Source organism: Dasypus novemcinctus, chromosome 2, assembly GCF_030445035.2.
Source record: "Dasypus novemcinctus isolate mDasNov1 chromosome 2, mDasNov1.1.hap2, whole genome shotgun sequence".
In the NCBI taxonomy this organism is placed as follows: domain Eukaryota; kingdom Metazoa; phylum Chordata; class Mammalia; order Cingulata; family Dasypodidae; genus Dasypus; species Dasypus novemcinctus.
Window position 1 is genome coordinate 17147994 of NC_080674.1, and position 27294 is coordinate 17175287.

A 27294-nucleotide genomic window follows, 5' to 3' on the forward strand; every position below is an offset into this window, starting at 1 on the left:
TTTAGCTTTTCTTAAAATCAAGGGAACGGATGTGGCTGAAGTGGTTGAGCACCTGCTTCCCACATGGGATGTCCCAGGTTTGGTCCCAGGTACCTCCTAAAAAGAAAAAAACAACAGCAAACAAACAAAAAAAGAAAACCAACTCAGGGGAGCCAATGTGGCTTACTGATTGAACACCAGCTTCCCACATATGAGGTCCGGGTTCAATCCCTGCCTCCAGAATCTCAAAAAAAAAAAAAAAAAATTCAACTTGTATGATTAAATATATGGAAAATATGCACATATCATAAATGCAAAACCATATCATAAAACAAAACAAAAACTATCCCACATTTAGATTATTTCTATATCCCTTACAAAAGAATGACCACCAAGGAATTGACCAAATTTGACAGCAGCATGGAATTTTCCTCTTTCCCCACTGACCTACACAGACCCCATTAACATTTGGCAATCTTTCCCTACCCGATAGCAATTTCCGGCCATAATCAGTACTGATCCTTGTCCAAGAGCATGTACACCTGGTGGTGATAGGAAGAGGGTGAAAGGGAAAAAGCACGCTATCTTTCCATTCCTGACGCCCCCATCTAGTGACCCTTCCCTAGCCACCAGGTAACCACAGTGTTAGCAGTCTCCTGCCATTTCCTCTCCCAAAGTCCTCCTTACTCTGCTTAGCACTCCTCCTTCTCCTAAGCCTCGACGTCCAGGGCCTTCCTTTGAAATGTGGGTGTGGTCTTTATATAAAGTCGCTAGCACATTTTGTTTTAAAGATCTATGGTCTAAAGGAAATGAAAAGTAATGGTAATGGACAGTTGAGATGACATAGCCCTCTTACATACAGATGCTTCCTGGTTGTGGTTAGAATTAAAACACAATTAATTCTATATCAAGCATTGGTGAGGATGTAGAGCAGCTAGATTTCTCTTGGACTGCTGGTGGCAGTATAAATTTGTCCAAGCATTTGGAAAACTCTTCAGTAGTATCTCCTAAAGCTAAATATACCTATATGCACATGCCCTATAACCCAGTATCATTAACTGCCTAATGGCTCAAATTCTTTACCTCACCCTATATCCATACTCTTGGCCATTTAACTTTTCAGCTTCTACCACCTCTTGGAAGAAATACAATTCACTGTCTCTTGACTTTGGACCCATCAGTGTAACTTGTTTTGGACAATGAAGGGTTAGCAGATATGTGCTTGCATGGATGCTCTGGGTAGCCTACTTGACCAAAGAAGAGAGCAGCCTGGCTGTCTGTATTCTATATGATGGAATATTACACAATAACAGAAAAAAACAAACTATTCCTGCACACAGTCATGTAGATGAATCTCACAGTGTTAGGCTAAAGATGCCTAACACAAAACAGTAAACACTACTTGATTCCATTTATATAAAGTCCATAAACAAACTAATCTGCTTTGATTAAGATTAGAATTATTGTGACTTTGGGGGAACTATATGCTGGGAGGGAGCATAAGTGAGCCTGTTAGGGCTTGAAAGGTCCTACATCTTGATCAGGGTGGTGGTTATTCAGGTGTATGCATATATAAAAATTCAACAAGCTATATACTTTAGATGCATGCACTTAATACAAATTATTGCTCAATAAAATAATGCAATCACCAAAGCACTACATCATTCTTAAAATTCACAGGGTCATGTGCCAGTTTCAGGGACAGTAGGAACCTGAGAGAGCCTATTTTGGCTGCATTCTGCCAAGAGAAGATGGCCAGAGCCAAGGATATTTAGGGCCAGGAATATAGTAGAAGGATCTTCATTGCCTATGCCCTGGAAGGAAGCCATGAAGCAAGAGAATGGAGATGAAGATAACTATTATCTCCATTTCTCCAAATCCAGAAATAATTCACCCTAGAAACATAATACCTGGTGCTACAGAACATATGGGCTAACTGGCCTCTGTGGACAGGCCTGGGAAGCCCACATTGTCCAAGTCAGTGAGAAAAGGTATTAGTATCTCCCGGTAGGTATAAGAGATTACTTAGTAGTAGGCAGGAGACAGCCTTTTGTATCAGTGTAACAGTCAAGTCCGAGGTCAACATTCATGTTGTTTTCCAATACCAAGTAAGATTTACTCTGCAGAGCCAAATTTCAGCTCACTCTCCTCTTCCAAAACCTTCCCACATGCAGCCCCTCGCCGCACCCGAGGCTTGGGTACTGTCACAGTACCCTGGGAGCACCTTTATAGATGCATTTTCCATGAAGTATTACAATTTATTTGCTTTTACTCTCCACTAGACTATAAGTTCCCTGAATGTGGAGGCCATGACTTTGATGTGGTTCTTGGTGCCTGCCGCAATGCCTCATGTGAACGTGGCGAATGCTGTTCCCCTACCTAGAATGAGGTCTCTGTTTCTCCATCTAGTCAAACCTTAACTTAGGTTAAGGAAGCAACTCAAGTGCTTCCCACAGTGTGAGACTTTCTTTGCTGCCTCTTGCCCATATTGACCACCTTTCCTTCTCTGAATCCCTGTGACCCTGAGAGTTCATTGACCTTCAGAGTCCATTATTCCACAACTTTACGTTTGCATGAATCTTCCCAGTTAGATTTTAATTTCCAATGACAACACTTCAGCAAGTGTTTTCTTAGCTCTTTATACACATATTCTTAAGTATATTTAGACATATATATTTATTCAACCACTGTGGGTGTTTGGGGGCTATGTATCCCAGAAAAAAAAACATGTTCTTAAATTTAATCCATTTCTGTGGGTGTGAACTCTTGTAAATAGGACCTTTGATGAGTCAGTTAAAGTGTAGCCCAGGTGAATTAGGATGGGTCTTAGTCCTATTACTGAAGGCCTAATGGAGAAGGTCACACAGAGAGAAAAAAGCCAGAGGGAGCAGCCAGAAGCTGAAAGCCAACAGAACCCAGAAGAAAAGGGAGAAGCCACAAGAAGCCGCCTCACGCTTTACCCTGTGACAGAAAAGCCAAGGAAGAAGGATTGTCAGCAGCCAACTCCAGAATGCCAGTCTTCTGGGAGAAAGCACCACCTTGATGACACCTTGATTTTGGACTTTTCCTAGACTCAAAGTGGTCAGCCAATAAATTTCCATTGTTTAAGCCAACCAATTCACAGCATGGTATTTGCTTTGGCAGCTAGGAAATGAAAACAACTAGTAAATGGAATTACAGCATACAGGTGGTTTCAGAATGTGTTCTCTATCCCTCAACAACAGGTTGTAGAAATCTCTCCAGATCAGTCCATTCCATGGGCTTCCGAGTCCCCCAATGTACTTAGGGACCATAATTTACATAATCATAATCATATAGGGACTATAATTTACATAATCATTCATCATTTTATGGATGAGCACTCAGGTCTTTCCCAATATTTCACTATCACAAACAAGGCTGAAATCAATATTCTTGTACATACATCATTTCGGAACTGAATAATTATATCCTTTGAGGAAACCTCTTTGGGTAGAATTGCCAAATCAAAGAGCCGTACACTTTATATTCAGATAAACATCCCTAGACCACTCTCAAAAACATCACCCATTTACAGCCCCCAGACCCTTTCCTCAGAACCACTCCCTGCTGCCCACCTCTCTCTGAGACTAACCCATTTTTTTGCCTTCTGGAAGGACCAATCCCTAACACCCCTGGCAGCTCAGTCTTACATCTTTGCTTCAAGAGTGTGAGTGTGTGGATGTGTGTTGGGAGGTGTTGAACACTGGAGTCAATCAGAATTCCCTTGTCCATGTCTACAGTTATTGCCACACATAAACATCTCATGTATCGCCATTAACACAGCCAATAAACATATAAAAAGATACCCAATTTCCCTATTAACCAAAGGAATACAAATACAATAATGAGATTTTTCCTTGCTTTGGCTTTTATGTTATTATTGTTTGGGGTAAAGATAAAGAGCAATATCCTCTGTTGACAGGAATGTAAGGAAAAGGCCCTGGTGCCCATTTTGGGGATTCTCTTTTTTAAGTGCATTAGCCGGCAGTTCCAGAAAATTTTTAAGTAACAATGATGAAAGCAGGCACTCACATTTTGATCCTTACATTAACGCAGTACTGCCAGTATCTCTCACTCATGAAGCATGAAGTGGTTCTTAGTTGAAGTGTATATTTTTTTCTACTCCACAGATCTGCTATGAATGAATATTGACGTTCATTCATGTGATGCATGTGTGTGTATCTATCAAGAGGAATACACAGTAATTGGTACACTTGCCATGAGTGTGATTTAAACCAGACAGTTTGCACTTGCCTACCCATTTGTCTAACAAAGAGCTTCATCCATTTCTAACCACAGAGGAGATTTTTCCAAGTTTCTGGGCCAAGGCTTGAAAACAGTTTAAACAATTGTTTCTGAATATACCTATGGCATAAGATTTATCAAAATCCGTGTCATATACAATAGGGACCCTGTTTTATTAATTCACACTAAAAAGCATAACCCATTTTTGACAGAATCCAGTCTAGGGCAAAGAAGTCCTGGTTGAGACAGGAAGACAAGGGACAGGACCACAGGATAGCATTACCTACAAACTGCTTTTAGCAAAATCTGACATCCATTTCTTACCCTCAATCAGAAGCACAAATGGAGCCCAAGATGTTTCATCACTCCTTACCAAAGTTTGTGAAATAAAGTGCAGCCTGATGAATCCAATGCCTGGAACTGGCATGGTTTCTAAATTCTGCTTCCTCTATTTGGCTAAAAATAAATCTGTTAAAATATTAAGATATGCCAGTAAATGGTATCATGCATTCTCTCACCACCTGCAGCTACTTATGCTCCTTTGAACTAAAAGCATCTCTCTGCTTATTGCAAGGCTTATGCACCAACAATGTCTTCTGGAACATACAGAGTGTAAATTAAGTTGCTGTCACATAATAATTTAGATCATATAAAGTAAATATTACAGCACCGAATGCACACCTTGTATGAGCAATCAATCATTCACTTAACTTCCTTTATTGATGTATTACGCAATGTTTTGCCTGCCCTCAAGTGGCTCACTGCCTGGTAGGGAGGTAAATGGGCACAATTACAGAAGCACAGAAAAGATAAAGTGCCATGGAAATCCAAAGAGGGAAGAGATTGCACACAGGTAGGAGTGATCAGATGGCTTTGTGGACAAGGGGTAGATTCTCAACATAGAAAAATTAAGAAAGGGAAGTCCTAACTAAGAAAGGAGTCCCAGCAAGAGAACTAAAATGGAATTCCCATTTGTGCTGGGAAACCAAGGACAATTCTAGGGCAGGATCACAAGTTCCTTAAAGCACAGGATGTGGGCATCCATTTGGAAACATAAGATGTGGCCTTGTCTATCATGCTAAGGAAAATGCATGTTCACTCTGTAGGCAAGGAGTCATTGGAGGGCTGCTTAAGAGGGGGTGCAGCATGCGCACTGCTGCTTTCTAGGACAATGAAAAGGTAGAAGTCTAAGTAACCTGGCCAAGATCACACACAAAGCGAAGTGAAGTGTTCTTGCCTGTAGGCGTATTCAGTAAGCTGCCTGTTAATTGATGGCTCTATATATTGATAGAATTGGCTATGGCAGAGTCTGCTAATTGTCACTCAACATCAATTCATTCCTTTCTTGTAAAAAGAACTCCCAGATTTTAGCTGGTCACAGCTAACCAGAATAAAAAAAAAACCACACTTCTAGTTTCTCTCACAGTCAGATAGGATCAAATGACTCAGCCATATCCTTAGAACTTACTCTGAAGTGGTGTGTACCACTTCTGGGAAATGTCCTTAGGGCAGGGGTTCTGAACCAGCGGTTCATGAGCTTGAATTGAAATTCAAAAAAACATTATTCTTGTGGGGACGTGTTGGTGTGGGTGAGATATATTTATTAAATAAGACAGAGTATGGTGTGGACTTAGTAAGGGGTTGGTGGTTTTCAACCTGACTGGCAAAGGGGTCCGTGAAACAAAAAAAGTAAGAACCCCTGCCTTAGAGAGACAGGGTGTACTGTTCCTCCTTTATCATTCTTCCTGGATGGAATGTAGATGTGATGTCTGGAGCTGGAGCAATCATTCTGGGCACTTGGATGAATTTGGGGAAGGAGACCATTTGAATTGGAACAATTAGGTAAGAGGAGCCTGACAAGCTGGAACACTCCTACTCTGGAGCACCTTACCTGACACATTTATGGAAGAAGGAAAGAAAGGTCCATCGTTTATGAGCATCAGAATGTTTGGATTTTCAAAGTCCTTTCAAGGAAAGGAAATCTAGACAGAGACACAGGCAACTGAGCAGAAGTATCGGTCAGAAGGAGAGGCCATGTGACAGAGGCAGAGATGCAAGCCAACGATCCCCAAGCACTGTGGGCAAACCAGCACCAGCGCGCTAGACTCAGAAGAAAGCGTGGCCTGTGGACATCTCAGTTTCAGACGTCTAGCCTCCAAAACTATTGGACAATAAGCCCCCCATTGTTTAAGCCAATTTATTCTGTAGCAGCCCTGGCAAACTAAGACACTGATTGATCCTATAAAAATTAGCACAACTTAAATTAAGGCAAGTCAAGGTAAGGCATATTTTTCTCGACTGTTCCTTCATACACATTCTTTGAGAATTATGGAAGGCAATACCTATGAAGCTCTTTGCAAGGTGGCTGGCACGTTTAAGTGCTCAACAAATGGTGGCTATTATTATTATCAGTTAGTATCTCTAGAAGTAGCCATTGTACTGTGACTCAAACTTTATCATGAATGGGGTTATTTTCTCGGCTCATTAAAGGTTCTGGCATTGTCAGCCTGAGAAGCCAAGGTCATGGGGAGATGCTCAAACATACTCTTACTCTCCTACTCCAAGTCACTGTCGACCACACTTAGGAGATATTTTCAGTCCTGAAAATGACATGCCAGGATTCACTTAAAGTAAACGCTTTTCTAATCTAGATCACATACCACTATATGATATGCAATCAAGTTAGTTTTAGCCCATGAACATCCATTATGTATATAAAGCAATATATTCTTTGTACTGAGTTCTGGATGGATTTAATATATACTTACAAGTTTAACGATAACTGTATAATCACTGTTCAGTCACTTTTTTGGCACTGTTTGGTTCTGATTAGACATCTAGAATAAATTCCATTATCAGACTCTGATAAGATATGAGAAATGATCTCCCTTACTTCAAAAGTGCTGGCCAAATTCTGACTCACAATTGATAAGGAGCTCTGAATTACATTTCATATCATAGAACTGTCACTCATTTATAATTAGCACCTTATTTGAAGTTAGGGCCTTGTCTTCAAATTATAAACTAAAACTGCCTTCAACAGTGTCCATTATTCTCTTTAGTTCATTATGGGAATACTAACATTATGTCAGTGTGGTGTGGCCAGAAATTGGTTCAATTAATGTTGTTATACAAAATATACAAATATTATTATTGCAAGCATTTCTCTCCTCATTCTCAGTTAGTTAAAGCAATTTCACTAAGAATTGTCCCAGACTTGTACCAACCTTTGCTGCAATATTGCCATGCCAATTAATATGCTCCATGTTTTGCTAAAGGTTTAACTGCTGAAAAAATATTATGGGCCATGCAAAACAGATTTAATTTACCATGTCTTTATGTCATTTAGTACCCTATGGATTGCTGCTAGGAGAAAGAGGCACTTAATAAGTCATTTTCTTATAGAATCTGATGAAGAATAGTTTTCTAGCTGTCTAAACTAAAACATACATTATTGAAGCACTCAACTATAATTAACCATGCTAAAGTATGCAAGTATTACCATTTTTAGCTTTTATAATATTCCCTGGGATCTATTTTGGCCTAGAAATGCATTTGAATTTTTGATAAGGCACAAGTACTACATGTACATCTTGATATGAAATACGGGTTTTTAAAAATATATTTTATTTATTCACTTAAAATCTCTCACCCTGCATCCCATTTAAAAGACCTTGAATAGACTATATGTTCAGGTCAACATCTAACAGAAACATCGTACTCTGAAATGAGACCTACATGCTCAGCTCTACCAGAAAAAGCCTTGAAAACTAGAGTGGAAATGGTTTCCCCTGACAGAGTATAAGATTCTTTCTATCCTTTGCCATACTTTCAGGTACTTTTTGATATATGGGTTTGTCATCCCATTAGATAGGACAGTGTTCTAAACCAAGTGCCTTTGAGCTACTTACTCATTGCTCATTTTCAATAACTAAGAGGTCATACATTCCATGCACCAAACCAAGGATCATTTTGGCACTATTGTTCTGAAAAGGGTATGCATGGGCATCCAGACAAATTGCCTGATTGTCTAATACTCACTATTGGTTTTAGCGAAATGCCTTGTACCTCTAAAATAAATCTGTATTTCCCAATTAGTAAAAGGAAGTTCTATATCTCTCTCCTTTTTTTTTCTCCCAATTTCTTATTTTCAGGTGTTTCCATGACATTCAGCCTTTCCTGGGGACAAAGCCAGCCAGAGACCTCCACACACCCTTCTACCAATCCTCAGGTGGTGGCTGGTGCCTCAATAGTACAGTTTAAAGCAGTTAATGTTTCTCTGGTTAACTAAGAACTTAAGCTGATTGGGAAATAAAAATCTCCTCCAAGCAAGATAGCTTGCCATTAGTAGAACAATGAGTAGTAATTAAAAACCTCATTTTCTAATGTAGTTCATAAGTTTTACATCATGAAAATTGTCTCTCATCTTTTTAAAAAACGTTTCTCTAAGAAAAATATAAGACTCTCTTTGAAAAAAAGGAAAGCCAATCAAAATGAGATTACTGTTCTCTTTCCAATAAAATTTCACCAAGTAACTGGTCATTAGATGCATTTAGATGCATGAATCAAAATAAGTGATATCTTCAAAAATTCTGTTTTAACAAAAATATTTTAAATAATTGATCATCGATATGCCACAGATATTTTGACAGAGAGCATTAGATGTGATGTTTTCTTCTACTTAAACTTGCTACACCCACCCAGATATACAGGGGGTGATCAAAATTTGAATGTACTCCCTAAACTAACTTTTAATGGATTTAACATTCTGCTTGAGTTCACATGCTCTAGATTCTTAAATTATTTAAGAAACAATTATTCCAAAATCTCTAAATGGAGTAAAGATATAAACCCAAAAAGTTGCAAAATGGAGTAAAGAAAACGTAGAATTATGTTCAATTTTCTCAAAATCTAACCAAACAGAAAAACAGGCCCCTTTGTTTAAACAAATCGAGTGAGCAATAATATGTCAAAGGTTTTTAAAGTAAATGGAATCTGGGCCAACTTTATTTTCAAACAAGATGAAAAATATAGAAATATCTCTAACCTGATAGATCTATAAGCATCATGGGTCAAATTCCAAGAACATAACTGTAATTCACAACAATGTGCATGTAATTAGCACCACTGAGTTGAATATTTCAAAGTGGATAAAATGGGAAATTTTAGGTTATACATGTTACTAGAACAAAATTTAAAAAACAAACAAACCATGAGACTGTACAACCTGTTTATGGACCACAGTTACTAGTGTAGTCATTATAACATTGTGTCATCAGTTGTAGCAGGTGTAGCACACTAATGCAAGGGGTTGGTAAGAGAGGAAGTATACGGGAATTCTATTTTCTGCATGATTTTTCTGTAAACCTACTTCTCTAATAAAAAAGAAAACTAAAAAAAAAGACGTAAAAGGAGCAAATTTAGCATGTTTCTTAGAATCCAGTAAATTCTCTTACATTTTCCACTATTTTTTTTCCCTTAATATCTGTGCGAATGGATTTTTTGCTCACTCTTAAAGTCTCAAATCTGCACCATAATATCACGGACATACAATGAATCAAGGGGATTGAGTCTCTATCAAATCTTTTAATATATTGATGAAAAGTATTAATCTATTGGCTCTAAATATTGACTTATCTCCAGTTCATTAATGGAAAACTTAAACCCAAATTGAAATATACTTCAGTAGGAACACTAATCATGGTTAATATTCACTGGGATACCTCACTTCTACAGAGCCATATATAAAAAACATTCTGTCAATCTAGGTCGAAATTCATAGATTCATGGCTTCCTAATCACTTTGTCTAAAACTTTAACCACCCTTCCCAAAATTTATATCTCCCTTCAGAGCCTAGTGTTTTGTTTTGTTTTGTTTTTTCCTTAGCATTTATCACTGATTAACATACTAATTCTTTGGTATTTTCACTAGTATATTGTCAGTCTCCCCTCTGCAATGTATGCCTCCCTGAGTGAGGGCAGGGATTTCATCTCTTTAGGAGGCACCAGGAACCAATCCCAGAATCTCCGGTGTGGAAGAGTCACTCAATTGCTTGTGCCACTTAATCTCCCTGGTCTGCTGCATCTTTCACTGTCTCTCCTCTGCATTTCCTTTTGTTATGTTTTCTTGCTGCGCCAGCCAGCTCTCCTCAGTGTAGGCCACCAGCTCTCCGTAGCATGGGCCATCTTGCCTTCACCAGGAGGCCCCAGGTTCAGTTCTGGGATAAATGGGAACCCAATGGCTTGAGCCACATCTGCTTCCTTTTATCTCTTTTATTTACTCTTTTGTTCATCTCCAGTGACTTGAACAGTGTCCAGCACCCAGTAGGTGATCGTAAACATTTGTTTAGTAATTAAATAGATGACTAATTGAACGAATAAACAACAAATCAAAATGCAATGGAATCTTATGTCTTGCAAGTCTTGTAACAGAGTTTGAGGAGTCAGGGATTAATAGAAAGCTACCACATGCCATGTACTTTTAAAATGTTCCTAGATTTAGCCCTTCCAACTGCAGGAAAGAGTTAGAACATATGGTTGTCACTGTGTTCACAGGACTAATGAGTGGTTAGGTTAAAATTTGTAACCTGGTCTTTGTGTTACCAAAGTCCTGCTCTTTCCATTATAACACACTGACTTGTATAACTTCAACCATTCTAGAAGACATTTTTCAAATTAAAACAAAAAAAAGGAGCTTCAACTACAGAGGTTAAGTGTACCAACATGACTGCACATGAAGAGCCTTAGGAGACTTGGAAGAAGCAGTTGACTAATAATGAATGGTGGGAAGCAGACTTAGGGCGTCCACCTACCACATGGGAGGTCCGCGGTTCAAACCCTGGGCCTCCTTGACCCGTGTGGAGCTGGCCCATGTGCAGTGCTGATGCGTGCAAGGAGTACTGTGCCACGCAGGGGTGTCCCCGGCGTAGGGGAGCCCCACGTGCAAGGAATGCACCCCGTAAGGAGAGTCACCCAGCGCGAAAGAAAGTGCAGCCTGCCCAAGAACGGCGCCGCACACACGGAGAGCTGACACAACAACAAGATGACGCAACAAAAAGAAACACAGATTCCCGGTGCCACTGATGGGGATGGAAGCGGTCACAGGGGAGCACACAGCGAATGGACGCAGAGAGCAGACAACTGGGGGGGCGAGGAGAGGGGAGAGAAATAAAAAATAAGAAGAAATCTTTAAAAAAAATAATGAATGGCAATAAAAATCTCTTTAATAAAAAAGACTTGGGTCCCACCATGCCTTAAATAATCACACCAAGTCTTAGATAGCAGGTGGAGGAAAGATAAGAGGAAAATAACATAGTTCTTTCACAAGCTTTGAGAGAGGTCAATTGCATAAATACAGAGCTTAGGAGAATATTCACATTTAGAGATTCAAAACACATAAGCTCAGATAGCACGTAACCACCACGATTGTTCAATCTTAGATTTTTCTAAACTGGTAACCTCATAAAGAAAGCAATACTAATTTACATGGCAATATTACAGCAAAGGTTGGTAGAAATCTGGGACAATTTTTGATGAAATTTTAAGATTTTAAGATAATAATTGTTACTAGGGATAAAAAAGGGCATTTTATTATGATAAGATTTTATTATGATCAATGTATCAAAAAGATACAACAATAATAATACTCTTGAACAACACTATGAACTAACACCTAATACACACCTATAGAATACTCTTACCCAACAAGAGCAGAACACATATTCTTCCCAGAAGCACAAGGAATCTTCTGTAAAGAAGACTCTAGATTAAGCCAAAATACCTTTTCCAAAAGATTTGGGTTATATGCGTTTCACAATTCCAAACTGTCCAGCTTTTTTACAGGTATTATGTTTATGGTCTATTACAGAACACCTCACACTCCCAGCAGGGTCTAGGGCAGCTCTCCGTAACCAAAACCACTAATAATTCTAATAATTCTATAGCAAAATATATACTACTGACAGTGTGGTAAAGACAGCTTCAAGTCAATTCAAGAGATGTTTGCCACCAAATAATTATAAAAGAACAAGAACATAAAAAGCCTGTTGCTTCCACTTTCAAAATATTTTTCAAATGCCTGAACTTTTCTTCATCTCTGCTGCCAACACCCTAGTATAAGCCAGCATTATGTCTTTCCCCTCCATCAAGGAAGTGTTCTAACCGCATCCACCTCAGCCCTGCCTTTCTCCAATACACTTTCTACAGGGAAAGCAAAGGTGTCTATTATTATTATTACTTCACTTCTCGCCTGAGACCTTCCATTGACACCCATTGCTCATTGAAAATTTTTCATGGTGGCCTGCACAGAGAGTAAAGCATCCTTCCACCTCTCCAACATCATCTCCTACTACCCTCACTTATGGGAAGTGTTTCTTTTTATTCCCTCAAATACCAATCTCTTCTTCACTTGGAGATTTGATTAAGCTGTTCCCCTTCCAGAATGATCTTGAAGAGCATTTGAAAGGTGAGATCATCATCAATCTTTGGTCTATTTCAGCTTTCACATTCTCAGAGAGACTTTCCCTACCCCTTCTATATAACTAGCTAAGCTTGGTCTCCCCCATACTCTATTTTTTAAAATAAGCTTTTTATTTTAAAATAGTAATAGATTTAGATTTGCAGAAAAGTTGCAAAGCTAGTACAGAGAGCTCCCATATACCTACCTGGCTCTCAGTGTCCCTACTGTTAACATTTTACATTACTGTGTTACACTTGTCACAACTGATATCCCAATGTTGGTACCTTACATTTGACTAAGCTCTGGACTTTACTCTGATTTCACACGTGCTTTTCTAATATTCTTTTTCTGTACCAACGTCCCTTTAGGATATCACATTGCATTTAGTCATCCTATCTCCTTAGCCTCCTCTGGTCAGACTCTTTCTCAGGCTTTCCTTTTTTTGTGTTTTCTTCAGGTTTGGGAGTTCTGATCAAGTGTTTTGCAGACTATCCCCCCATTTGGGTCTGTCTGGCAATTTTCTCATGTATCAGTTTGGGGGAGGAAGACAACAGAGTTGATCTGGTCTTAATAGCATCATCGAGGGGACATGCTATCAACATGCTTTATCTCTAAGGATGTTACACTTGATCACCTGGTAGTGTTTGCCCAGTGTCTCCACTTGCAAGTTGGACACTACTCCCCTTTTCCATACTCAGCTCTTGGAAAACAAGTCATTAGGAACAGCCACACTCATGGGGCTGGTGGTGTGAAGCACTCTTGGGGCGGGGGGGTATATACATAAATTATTCAGAATTCTTCTGTAAGGTATATTTACTTATTCAATGATCTATTTATATCAGCATGGACTCATGAATATGTATTTTATAGGTCAGATTATAATCCAATACTACATTATTTATTTTGTTGCTTAAATTGTTCCAGTTTAGCCACTATGAACTCTTTCAGATTAGCTCCTATGTCCCTTTGACATGCTCCCCATCCTTTGCTTCTGATCACTTCTTTACCCTGTATACTACATGATACTCCAGTCTCATCTTGTATGAGACTGGTTCCTTTTAATGGAGAATGGTATTAGAAACCAAGATGTGGGTGCTGGGTGTGCTCATGGTTACTGGATTGTCACTGCTTATAGACCCTCTCAATGGGCAGAACTAAGAAATACATATGTGAATATTAACCTATTTATACATATATCAATAAATATTTCTCTATGTACACATTGGTATTTATATTAAGCTAAACATGACTTCATTTTGATGTCTTCACAGTTCTAACCCATAGTTCTTTCTAGCATACTCTTTTTAACTACCCAGTTTATTTCCATTGGAGTTCTTAACATAATCTACAATTCTTAGTATTTTTATTTATTTGCTCACTTGTTTATTCTATCCCTCACCTTCAATAATTAGAGTTCCAGAAGCAGAAATCTTGCCTGTTTTAACTAACTCTGTATCTCTAGGGCCATGTAGTAGTGGTTATTGGGTTGAATGAGTGAAAAAATAATAAATTAAAAAAGTTATTATATAACTTTTTTATATATTTATAACTTTATATATATAACTTTATTATATAATTCCATAAGTTATTATAAAAAATAACAAAGATGGAATATCTTGAGACTGCCCCTTGAATATGAATCTTCCAGACCAAAAACAAACACATAAATAATCCATCGCTAAGCTCTGTTATAGTAATAATCTCCATGCATTCATCATCACTTGGCATTGAAATTTTCCACATGGGCAATTCAAGGAATGGATAGTGCTTTTTCCCCGAAAGAAAAGTTTAATCATGTCTGAAATAAAAGTAGCATATTTCTCTTTCAAATTTCCTTTTCTGTAATAGATATTACCTTCAAGCACAGTAGAATAGTACTGAACAGAGAAAGCAGGCTGACAGGAGGTAGGGAGATTCATTATCCAGCCTTAAATGTTTTACCAAATCACTCAAAAATCTTTTAACATCTATAAGCTTTTCACTCCATTGCTGAAGAACCACGTGTCACCCAAAGCTACCCAACAAATTTTGGCAAAGTTAAGTATAAATTTGTGGGCTTAGCTTTTTTCTTTTGTTTCATTCAACTATTTCTCAAATTGCTGAAAAGCCTTTCCTAGACCTGAAGACAACTTTAATAAAAGGTATGGCAGTGTAGTTGATAGCGCATCATGAAAAGCAAAGGACGGTGGTTTGGGAGGGGACTGATGGGTGGGTTTGCATTCAAAATTTATTTTCAACTTCAGGGTTGAGCTTGGACATACTTGGTCCTAGAGAATACACTGTTTGTTGAGTCCTTCTCCCCAAGGGACTCGGAACTTCCCATCCACCAGTTCCCACTCAAAAGGCAAGGATGTTGTCAAGGAAAAGGAAGAGATGAACACACAATAAAACACATATTTGCTGAATGCCCAATATATGCCTGTTATTGTGTTAGGTAGGCATCTAATAAATGTTATCTCACTAAATCCATACAACAGATGTTATTCCCTGTTGTAAAGATAAGAAAGCAGAGGTTCAAAGAAATTAAATAACTTTCTGAAGGTTACCCCTTCAGTAGGGCACAAAGGGGTTCTAAATACAACCCACATCTGCCAGCACCAAATTCTACCTGCTTATCTACTCCACTATTAAGCTGTGTGTATTTTCTTTATTTTTTTCTTCTTATCAGTAGAGAAGCTACTTGCATATTTATGTAAAAATTTACAGATAACACAGAAAAGAAGTTAATACTGGGGTGTGGCTGAGGAAGGGAGAAAGGCCAAAGCAGATCCTGTAGATTCTTGAATATTCTTTCACAAGAATATACCTGAAGTTCCCTATTTGTGGGAGATGTTATCCTCCTTAAAATCTTCTCTAACAGGTTGAACAAACCAAAGGGAGACTTTGTGAATTCCTTGAAAAAGTTACCTGTCCATTTGAAATATTTTGCAGCATAGAGTCATGACAAATTGATTTAACAAGGAGGTAGTATCTGGGACAATTCTAAGTTCACAGATAACAAGGGTATGACCAGATGCATGGGGGGGGGGAGCGGGTGGCAGCCTTGAGCCCAAACTAAGCTCTTGGCCACCTGCAAATAATCAGCATATGAAAAAAAAAAAAAAAAAGCAATACTAAATGCACAGTAAGGCAATGGATAAATTGCCCAAGTGCCATCAGTCACAAGGTACAGGCTTGATGAGACAAATACTGGAGAGAAAGCAAGTTTTTAGGGGGTAGTTTTCAAAACATTCTACAACCAAGGGAAGTGTGAAACAAGAAAAGGCTCCACAATAAGTTCCTTCATTGACTTAGCCTATACAGAAAAGCTTCAAGTTTTTGTCATGTCTTCCCACGGAACTGCTTCCAGTCCACCTCTACTTATACTGGACTTCCTTTGGGTAAATTATGTCAAACGGTTTTGAATTGTGAGTTCTGCCCACAGAGAAGCTGTTGACAAGTATCCCAGAATATGGAAAATACCAGTCATGATGCACTTTTTCTTATCGGTGTCCTCTGTGTCTGCCATCTGTTTATTTGTAATCTTAGGCAATTACATCCTCACCAGTCTATTCTGCGCTCTTCCGAAGAGTTGGAAGCACTCTCAGTTGCCCTCAGTGTCATTCCATTCTACTCTTAGAAAGTCTAAAAATAGAAGGACACTGAGTTTCCTTTGCTCTAATTCCTTTAGCAAAACATCAATCACATCACAGCAAAGCCACAGGCCAAGGCAAAGTAGGAAAAGAGCAAGGATGAAAATTACCTGCTCTCATGCTTTATCTCCCTGTGTTGGGGTACTGTATTCACCTGTGGAAAATCATTCTAGAAGTTATGTTACAACTGTACAAACCTCTTATCAAAAAATGTCACCTTGTTTTCAGCCAAAAATATATATCCAGGAGACAGTCTTAGCAGCTCATATGAGCCAATGATCACACAGTAAAATTTCCAACAAATTATTCAAATTCTCTGAACAAACGCTAGATGAAATCCTTCAACCAGTGACAACCTCAAGGAAGCAAGTGTCACACATCAGTAATTTAGCATTCACTGAGGCTTTTTTCCTGACATTTCATCTTTTGAAAAGAGCAGGTATGTCTCCCTGGAAAGGTTTTTTGGTAATTCTAGGTTTTTAAAAATAGATCACTGTACTACTCTCAAGACCTTTTTCCTGTATCTGAAGAGCTGATGCATTTGCCCTGGCAGATTCAGTGTAGCACTATTAGAAGATGAACTTAACGAGTTAAAAACTAAGAGTTGGTAGATGGCTAATGTGTGAGCAATGAATGAAATTTGATTTCTATAAGTCATTTCTAGCCAACTTACTGAAACACTCATTTGTGCATCTATTCATTCATTCATCACTTCCACAAATAAACACTGAATGCCCACAAAGTAACCAAGAAAATGAATCTTAAGCCATATTGAAGTATGTTATAGAATTTGCTTTAAAACCTGTCCCTCTCACTGCTATACTTGCCCCCTTTAGAAGACAAATCCAAGAAAACAAAAACAATCTCATTCTAAAACATTCAAAAAGGGATATTCCAAGCACACCTGCAGGGCTGCAGCCCGATTTTAGGAATGGACCTAAGAGCATTCCCTAATATACATTCCAGGACTCCTTGGGATGAGGGGGTGCCTGCCCCTGACCCAGGGCCATTTGCTGAGACAGCCTTGCCTTCTGCTCCTAACTTAATCAAAACTATGCTGGGAATTTAAGATTTGAGTCTGATACAACCAAGAAACAATTTGGAAGAAACAATGGTTTTAATATATAATATTAAGAAGTTAGTAGCATTTCATGCTGGAGAAAGAGTGCCACCATTTTCGATGGTAAGTTTATGATGATTTCCCCCCAAATTAAAAAGCAACATATGAAAATGCAGAAATGCTTCACCCATTTAATTTCCTAAGAGGTCATAACACACCTAAGTTCATATCGATGCTGTGTTTAAAGTAGATGTCTATTTTTTTGTAGCCTGCAAGTTTTTGCATTTTTACATGGTTAAAAAATAAATCAAAAGAAGACTACTATTTCTGGACATGTGAAAGATGAAACTCAAATTCCAGTGTTGATAAGTACAGTTTCCTGGCACCCAGCCACACTCATTTGCTTACTTGCCCATGGCTGCTTTTGCACTCTAATGGGGGAGTTAACGGCAATGGCTGTGCCGCCTGGGAAAAGCCTAAAATATTTACTACCTGGGCCTTTACAGAAAAGGTTTGCTGGCCCTTGGTTTAGATAACAAGATAAATATTATCAAGTGAGGACATTCTGGGGGCCTGATGAGGTTACTCTAACCAGCTGCCGGGTCTTCTGGCCACCCTAATTGGCTTTGACCAAGAAGTCTGCCCACCTCTGCCCAGGAAGAGAGCCAGAAGGAAGGGCAAAGAAAGAAAACAGGAGAAAGGCATCAAAAAGAGAACTGCATATAAAAAGAGCTAGAAAATGTGAAAAAGATGTGTGACAAAAAGGGTGGAGCGGAGAGAATCACCCAAAGGGACCACGCTGTCCTGTCCCCGAGCCTCTTTCTCTACACAAGTTAAGGGTAAAAACGCCAGCACACACTTTCCCAAGTGACCTACGCCCCTTTTGCTGCCATCTCAAAACCATCTGGATTTTGAGGCAAATTGTAAAGCTGCTGTACCCATAGCCAACACACTACATAAGATGGCTGTGCTAGTATACAAAGGAGAATTTACATATTTTATACAGTAGAGACGCATTAATCTGGTCTAGTGAGTAAACTGCAGATTCATGTGTTTTGAGAATTTGTAAGCAAATGAAACAAAAAGAATTCTAAAGATGAGGAATTTGCCTCATGATGTATTCGTCATTTATTTTGACATTTTTTAATTATCTTTATTATATGCCGTTAGAGGCACTTAAATATTAAATGTTAACATTGTTTTTAAGCCATTCATGCACGGTAATGAAAAACCTCCCCACAGCTCCTTTTTTTTTGCTGCTAAGCCTACCAAGAATATTATCTAGAAAAAAAGTGATGGATCCTCACTACGTCAATCGCCAAGGTTCTCAGAGCATCCAGACAAGCTTAAGCCATAAAATGCAAATGCCTTGAAGCATTCAATTAACAGCCTGCAACACTAATGAGATTCATGCTCCTGTGTTTTCTTACTACACTTTCTAAATCGCAGTGAATTTTCCATGATAATTTGTCAGTTTCTCCTAGTGCCTCAGCCACAGGATAACAACCTCATCACCTCTGCAGGTGGAAATAACACTTTCGTGACAGAGCCCCATTTAGGAAAATAATCACAAGGACCCCAAGAAGTTAATTAAAGTTCTACAAGTGCCTTACAAGTTAATTAAAGTTCTACAAGCGCCTCAGATCGATATCCAAGATGAATACCGGGGGCCAAAATCCTCTCTACATCAAAACGATTTTGATAAATCCAAGTGTTGTAGAAGACGTAGATGACAATGAAAACACCCGAGTCCCTTTTCCTTCCTATGACACTCTCCTGCTATGAGAAGACTGGCTGCATTTTAAGTATTTAGAGGAAAAGGAGGAAAGGGAGAGCGCATCAAAATGTGACAGGCTATCAAAACGGCCAGGAGCTGCTGTCCACAAGCCGTGAGGCCCGTGGGTAAAACTCAAGCCCTCCCCAGGCTCCACTCACTGATCTGAGGAAGGGCGGAGGAAGGAGAGCTGATGGACACCACTCTTGGCAGTGGCTGGTGTTCAGCCAGCTGCCCGTGCCTCTGCAGGGACCTCTGGCCCTTCTCTGACCTGCTGCTTCTTGACACTGACCCCACGCCACTCCAGGCTTCCCAAAGTAGATAGAAACGATGGCTGCCCGGTGGCCGAGCACTGCCCTGCACTTGGCCACGGTTAAAAGCACCGCACAGGGATTATTACCGAGCGGTACTCAGGGATGCATTTGGAGAAAGACCTCGATCAAAAGGGGGAGATAAGGAAAACAGACTTTTTTTGGCTAAGAGATTTCAAAATGAGTCGGGAGGTCATTCCAGAGGTTGCACATATGTGGGTCTCAGCCACACTTCACCAAGTGCCACAGTAAACAAAGCCTCAAGCAGAAGTGCTCCCGAGGGACGTGGGGACATCTTCAGCAAGCCCCACAGCCACATGACATCAACACCACCGCTCGGCAGGCTATATCCGGGAATATATGAAAAGCTATTTCCCCAATCTAAGATATTTATATGCGTTTATAACCCTCCTAATCACGATTCTTCTTCTTTTATTTGAACCTATAATTTTCATTTACTTGTTGAGGATATTTCTCAGAGACTTAAAACCCAGCAGGATTGCAGCCAACTCCTCCCCTGTGGGTCCTCGGGCCTGTGGGTCCTCGGGCCTGCCCTGGACAACTAACAAAACAAGGATGATGGACCAGCCCCAGCCCAAAAGCAAAACAACTGCGAGCAAAACAACTCCATTTCTCTGCCCCATGACATCTATGCCCCTTCTCAGCCTGAAGCAGTCAGAGCAGACTTTGTCCCAAATCCCTCAAGATTGAGCAACAAACAAACATAAGGGGGGAGTGTAAGTGCCAGCTGAAGTGGATTTATTGTTATTGCAGTTATTATCTTGTGATATCTGAGTAACTTGTAGCATTGACATAAATATATAAAAAGAGTACCTCATAACTCCAATTTTTAGCAGGCTATGTAAATAAGTATGTCAATAATATGCATGTGAGTATGTAAATAAGACCCACAGTGAGGTGCAGATGGAAAACAAAGACGCTCACAGGCTCTAGGGTCATTGTTTTTAAAATAGTCATTCATTATTTAAGAATTTATGAAAACTAATTTGGTCAAAACTGAGATGGGTTCCCCAAAAGGGCAGGGAGTAAAAATCCAGGGGTAAAGAATCACTTTGGTGACATAAGACTTAAAAGGACCTGGGAGCAATGAGCAATTAAAGGTCCCCATCTCCTAGTTGACTGGATGAGTTATAATCACCAGTGCCAACACAGATAGGGTAGATACTACTTACTGTGTGCTGGACTCTTTTCATAAAATACTTTTATGTATTTAATTCTCAAAATAATGTATAAGACGGGTGCTATTATTATCCCCTTCTAAAAATTGAGTTAACTGAGGCACAGAATTTAAGTAACTTGCCCAAGATTCCATTTGTATTACATTTCTTTTTACTTTTAGGCAGAGCAGTTGTAGGCTTCCAGTATAGCAATTATTAGTAAAATGCTATTTCATAAAATACCCATATTTCTTGAAAAAGTACTTAAAGTATTCATAAAATGGAATCTAGCTTGATTAGTTTCTAATGTCACCAACATCTCTAAGTAATTTTGATTCTATATGTCCTTGCATGTCACTAACTTTAAACTCTACTATGAGATTCAAAGCATAATTAGTTTTTACTCTTAAAATATCATGAACGCATCATCTCGGATATGTTCATAAACAAAATAGATTCTGCAAGTAGGGAGGAGAGTAAATGCATTTGCATCACTTTGAATGTCATAAAAATTAGTCCCTACCACTAAAAATATGGCAATTAAGGTTTACTCTGTTCTAGAGGACATGTGTATGAGCTTTCTGTTGGGACACATAACTGAGCTTTGTTGAAATCCAATAAAATTACGTTTAAATCAAAATTCTCAAAGAATTCTCATCTCAGTGGAGAAAAAAGAAACTAAACTGAAGTTTTAGACTATGGAGCACGTGACGTGTCTCTCACACACACCTGCTTCCTGCCTCATTGTTCTGTTGCCCTTCCCCTTCTGAACACCAGGAAGCGCATCATGGGAACAGTGGCTCCAGACAGTGCACATGCACATGCAGATCAGGTGTCTCCCACGTTGGCTGAAGGATGGCCACTCTCTTTTGAAAAGGGCCTGACTCCAAAGGGGGAGTCTATTTCCCCTGCCATTCAATGAGTGCCTTACTTTAACCAGAGAAGCAGGCTGAGGCCGTAAGTGATCTATAATTCCCACTTTCCTGTCCTTGGAACCCAACCATCATACTCTGAGAAGCCTACGGCACACAGCGAGAGAACTGAATCACCAGCTGACAGCCCCAGCTTCCAGCTAACAGCCAGGACCAACGACAAGTCAAATGAGCGAGCCATCTTGGATGTTCCAAGCCAGTCGGTCCACATGTGATGTCAGCCCCAGATGACATCACATGTGGAGAAGAACTTCCCAGCTGACCTCAATAAATGCACAGACTCTAGAACAGGGGTCCTTAACCAGGGGTGGTCCACGACCTTGAATTGAAAATGTAAAACATATTATTCTTGTGGGGACGTGTTGGTGCAAATGTGATATATTTATTAAAAAACACACAGTAGTGTGGACTTAGTAAGGGGTCCTTGGTTTTCACATGACTGGCAAAGGGGTCCATGGAACAAAAAAGGTTAAGAACTTCTGCTCTGGAGAGCTAATAAATGAGAGTTGCTGTTTCATCCCCTGAGGACTGAGGATGGAGGGGGGTTGTTAAGCACAACATTCCCAGACAATCTTAGAGACACAGGCTGAAACCAGCTCCTGCTTGACTCAGCCTTACACAGGCTACCTAACCGTAGTAGACCCCAGAGACATCAGGGCAGCTAGGCGGGGTATGGGAAGAACACCTTCCCATGTAGGGTGCCACAGCTGAGATCGCGGACTTGGAGCCAGACTGACTGAGTTTAATAAATCCTGCCTTTGCCTCATACCAGTTATGTGCTTAGTAGAAATTATTTAACTTTTTTGTGCCCCAGTTTCCCTTTATATAAAATAGTGACAATATTCCCCATCCTATAAGTTTATTGTGAAAATTAAATCTCAGTATATATAAAGCATGTTCTCTCTTAATATCAATATTTATTCTCTCTTCTGCTCTTCATCCAAGGACTCTCGGGCTCATGGCTGTGGGAAAGGCACTATCCTAAGGATTGAGGGATACGAAACCTGAAGGGGAGGGCCATAACAGGAGTCTTGTTTATGCCTGCATCACGTGGAACAAGGTTTCTGTTTTAAAAGCATGAATATGATAATGCTAGACCTGGTGGGTCTCACACTGGCCAGGGAGGAAGCCAGGAATCAGAGTGAACACTCAAGTTTGTGGGCCATCCCTAATAGAAGTGACAATCAACCAGACTTCACTTGGAAATAAACTACTCCTACATGTAAGAATCCACACTTTAGAAACCTTATGACTGACACTTCAGTTTATTAAAAGGACCATGCTGTACACATATATAATGTAGTCCTGGAAGGTCATTTCATCTCTGGCATGACCTGAGCGATCATCATCACACTCATCCCAACTTTAGGTTTAAATATTATTTTGTAGTTAACTGCGACAATCAGATCAGGTTACAGATCATGGTAGTCTTTGTGTAGGTCATCAAAAAATTAATCCTAACTGTGTGAGTAATAATATTTGGGGGTTTCTTTTGTTTCTTTTGGTCATCTCATATATACAGTTTGGGGAATTGCTTTTGTTAAAGTAATTATTGAAATGACTTTTAAAAACTGAAACAAAACACAGTAATCACTATTTTTGCAATAGGATTAGCATTAATAAATAGTAATTTTTGCCCCAGCCCTTTGTCTCATCTCTATTTTAAAATGACCTATTTCCATCTACTGCAAAATGAATCATCCTAAATGAATTACTATAGAGATGCATAAGTTAACATTTTTTAAATGCTTAGAATTCTCTCTCAGGTTTTGAGTATCTGACCAGCACTTTTCACTGCTTAATTATAAAAGGGCTCCAAAGCCTCCATTTTTCATATTTCCTATTTTTATTCATGAAAATTACTGTAGACCCAATAATACTATCCATATCCTGGTCTTAAGCATAGTTCCATCTTTTTCTCAGGACAACTCTGATGGATCCATAAACTGACATCCAAAGAGCTCAATAAATTAGAGAGGTTCTGGGAAAATGTGTCAAGTTTGTGCCACTCTTAAGCGTGATAACATCACTGATCCACATTAATTATGCTTCCTCTTTCCTAATTATTTATAAGTCTCAGGTCAAATTGAGAAAATTTATATTTTCATTTCATGCTTGCTAGCCATGTCTTAAATGTGACTATCAGAGTTGCAAATTAATGGCAAGCTGTATAAAGTATACACAAATGTAAAAATACTAAGGAGATTTAAATTATTAATGCAGTAGTAATTCAGCTTCCAGGTTCCTTCTGCAAACACTAACAATTTCCCCTATTTTTCATTGCTCACCGCAAACTAAATTTGGTAATTTAAATAGAAACAGGGAAGGCTGGGTTTTATTGCTTTCCTTCCCTCCCAACTTTTCAGTCCCTCCTTCCTTTTCCTTCCAATGCCTCCTCTGTCTCTGATTTGAACCCTACTTTGTCTAGGTCTGCCTAGTGTCAGCCCCCTCTCACTACCAACTCTGATCTATTACACATTACACTGCATTATTTTATGATGTCGGTCTAAATATTTTATATTTTACATCCCACCAATTTGTTCAAAGGACCTGAATCAACTGCACCACGATTTTCCCTTTAAGTTTAGAGGTATTCTGCTATTATGTGATTATACACAAAAAATTTAAGAATATATGCAATTTTAGTAGCATTACTGAAAGTAACTTTTGCATCCTCCGTGTAAGCTGAACACAGTGAAGAATGAAAGTAGCCAAAATTTAACTGCATAAAAACCTCATATGAAAAGAAAGAAAGCCTGGGTAAATGAAAAGAATGCTCAGATTAGAACTATTAGGCTCAAGCAAAATTTCCACAAACTAATAAAGTTTTGCTTAACTTGCATCTGTTTTCCACAAATGGAACCCTTCCAGGGCTTTATTACTAAAGTTCACAAAATATTACTAAGACAAACTTTGTATTATTTCTAATAGAAAATTGATATAATTGGAGTACAAGACGTTTTACCCTTTACTTGCACTTTTAGAAACAAAAATGAGTATAATTTCATCAATAAATAATAAATTAATAAAGGGAACTATTTGATTAAAATGTCTTTTGAGTTTCTTGGACAAAATGTCATGGCTTTTTCAAAGCACGTCTCCACAAATTCTAAATCTTGGTTTTACTGTGATTTTCATAAAACATTTTAGGTAGCACTTATAAACATCCTTAATAGTACTAAATGCCAAGTGCACTCATGTTTAAAAAAAAATTCTTTCAAGATAAAAAAAAAAAGCCATCAATGTTTACCTGGCAAGGTTGTTTCATTTTAATGGCTATGACATGGTATCTGTAGCAGCAGAGTTCACAAGTCCAGGAACCCCTCTCACTGATCCACTTAAGCAGGCACAGCTGATGTGTATACCGAACTGACCCGTCACATCGGCAGGGGTTTAACAGCTCACCCTAAAAAGAAAACAGCTCCGTAAGAATATTTATGCCTCTATCTCTACCTTGAAACTCTAATGCTGGCGCTCTTCTTTCAAAGCCATTTACAACGAAGGATACAAGCGTCAAGGTCTACCTTAGGAAATGAAATTAAAATTCTGTACCTCTGATGGCAATGAAACCAAAGATATCCCTTAGAGTTGACATAAATGTTCTACCAACATACAAACTATCTGCAAGATATACCTCCCGATACCCTTGGGAGAAAGCTGTACTATTAAATCTCTTTAATAACTTTTAAGTGGATGGTCAGATGCATTTCCTCTGCAGTTATTCTTAGTCATTACTAAAGAAATGCATGGCATCCCAGAAAATAGCTTGCAGTAGCATTATGCTTTTATTTTTTCTAAATGTAGCACCATAAATATTGACCTAAGGCACTATATCCCTGAAGGACTGCATATTCTTATTCAATTTCCTTACCTTTAAAAATATTTAATCTAATGTTTTCTCAGACCACGCATTTCGTCTTTTCGTCTGCATGATTACTTTCCGGTAAGTTTGCACGCAGCCTTACTGGAATTTATAATTAAACATTAGGACTGGATTTTTCACCAAGCACACCAGCGTTTCCTTCACAAGGTCAAAGTAAACGTGCTCTTCCCTTCGGTAAGACTAAGTCCCCGGTATGGGCAACAAGGAATGACCCTGCCCTTTTCGGTTGCGTCGATGACTCACCCCCCGTTTGTATTCGAAGACTACATGCCTCAGGGTACATTTGTAAAAAAGGGCCTCCCCTTACATCCTCTGGGTTTTCTACCCTGTATAAATCAAAAATCACTTCGTAATTCACCATTTACTTATATTATGATTAAAGCACCTGAGGAATGCGTAACTCCGAAACCAGGTAGAGGGAGGAAAAGTGGAGAGCAAATTAAGCCCTGCCTTCGCCACCAGGACCTTTACCCGCCTTCACAGAAAGAGAAGGGGTAGCACAGCCCGGCCGTCGCCCGAGCGGCGGGACCGCACAGCCTCCTAGGAGCGCGAGGGGGCGAGCCCTGTCCGTGGTGCTGAACGGCCGCGCGGCGCCGCGAGCCCGACCCGCCCAGCCGCTGCCCGCGCCCCCCGCCGGCGGCCGGGAGTCCCGCCGAGCCTCACCTGCTCGGCGCCCTGGAAGCAGATCTTGCAGATGGGCTGGTGGTGCTGGTGCTGGTGGCCGGGGCGCTGGTCGCCGCCGCCGCTGCTGCTGCTGCTGCGGCTGCTGCACACCGAGCGCGACTCGGGCTGGTCGCCGGCGCCCCGCCGCTCGCCCTCCCCGCCCGCTCCGGCCTCGGGCTCCCCCGGGCCGCCCTTCCCCGCCGCCGCCTCGGGCACCGCCGCCTCGGGGAGGCGCCTGGGTCCTTCCCCGGCGTCGCCGGCTGCCGACGCCTCCTCCTGGCCGGGCGGCGGCGGCAGCTCGTCCGCGCCCCTGCGCCGCGGGGCCATCTCCCCGGGAGGCTCCCCGGGCCCCGCGGCGCGCTCGGGGGGCGCGGGCGGCGCGGGCGGCTCCGGCAGCGGCGGCAGGTAGCGCGGGGGCGGGGGAGCCGGGGCCGGCTCGACCCGCGGCGGCGGCGGGGAAGACGGCGGGGGCGGCTCGGGGTCCCCGCTCTCCGCCCGGCGGCGCCGACTGCCGCCGTGACCGCCCTCAAAGCTCATGGTGCTGCCGCCGGTGCCCTCCCGCCGGCCAGGCTGGCCCGCGGGGCTCGGGCCGCGGCCGGAGGGAGAGCGGGAGGGGGAGGGAGGGAAGGAGGGAGGGAGGAGCCGGGGTGGGGATGGGGGCACCGGGGAGCCGGGGCCTGGGGGGCGGGACGGGGAGGGGACGCGGAGGGCCCGGCAGCGGCGGCAGAGGCAGCTGCTCCGCGGAGCCGCCGGCTCGGCTCTGATGGAGGCGGCGCAGAATTCCGCGGCGCGTGAGAGCCGCGCGGCGGGGGGCGGGGAGTGGAGGGGGGGGAGAGAGCTGGGGGAGGGACACGGCGGAGGGGTTGCGCCAGGAGTAGGGGAGAGGGGGGAAAGGACGGGCGCCCACCGAGGAGAGCGTGCAGAAGGGGCGGGCCGGGGGAGGGGGGTGTGGAGGGTGCGGTGCGGCCGCCGGGCGGGGTGCGGAGGGGGTGGCGGGGTGTTGGAGGGGAATCCCTCGGCCGCCTCCCCGACCCCGCCCCGGGGCCGCTCACGTCGGTTCCGGGGCGGATTACCCCTCTCCAAACGGCCCGGCACTGCGGCTCTCGTGAGAGGCCGGGTTGCGGGGGGAGGGGTCGCAGGCTGCGGGTCCAGAAACCG

The 27294-nt window shown here is 41.1% G+C and overlaps 1 protein-coding gene across 1 annotated transcript in view; it reads right to left on the reverse strand.

The window, feature by feature from the left end:
- MARCHF11 (membrane associated ring-CH-type finger 11) overlaps window positions 1-26673 on the reverse strand; it is a 130324-nt gene extending 103651 nt beyond the window's left edge. Inside the window, exons 1-2 of the mRNA XM_058307150.1 lie at window positions 26137-26673; window positions 24841-24996 (exon numbers count right to left, since the gene is read on the reverse strand). Of these exons, the coding sequence (XP_058163133.1) occupies window positions 24841-24996; window positions 26137-26673 (693 nt within the window). The remainder of the gene's footprint in view (window positions 1-24840; window positions 24997-26136) is intronic.
- Between the last annotated feature and the right edge of the window lie 621 nt (window positions 26674-27294).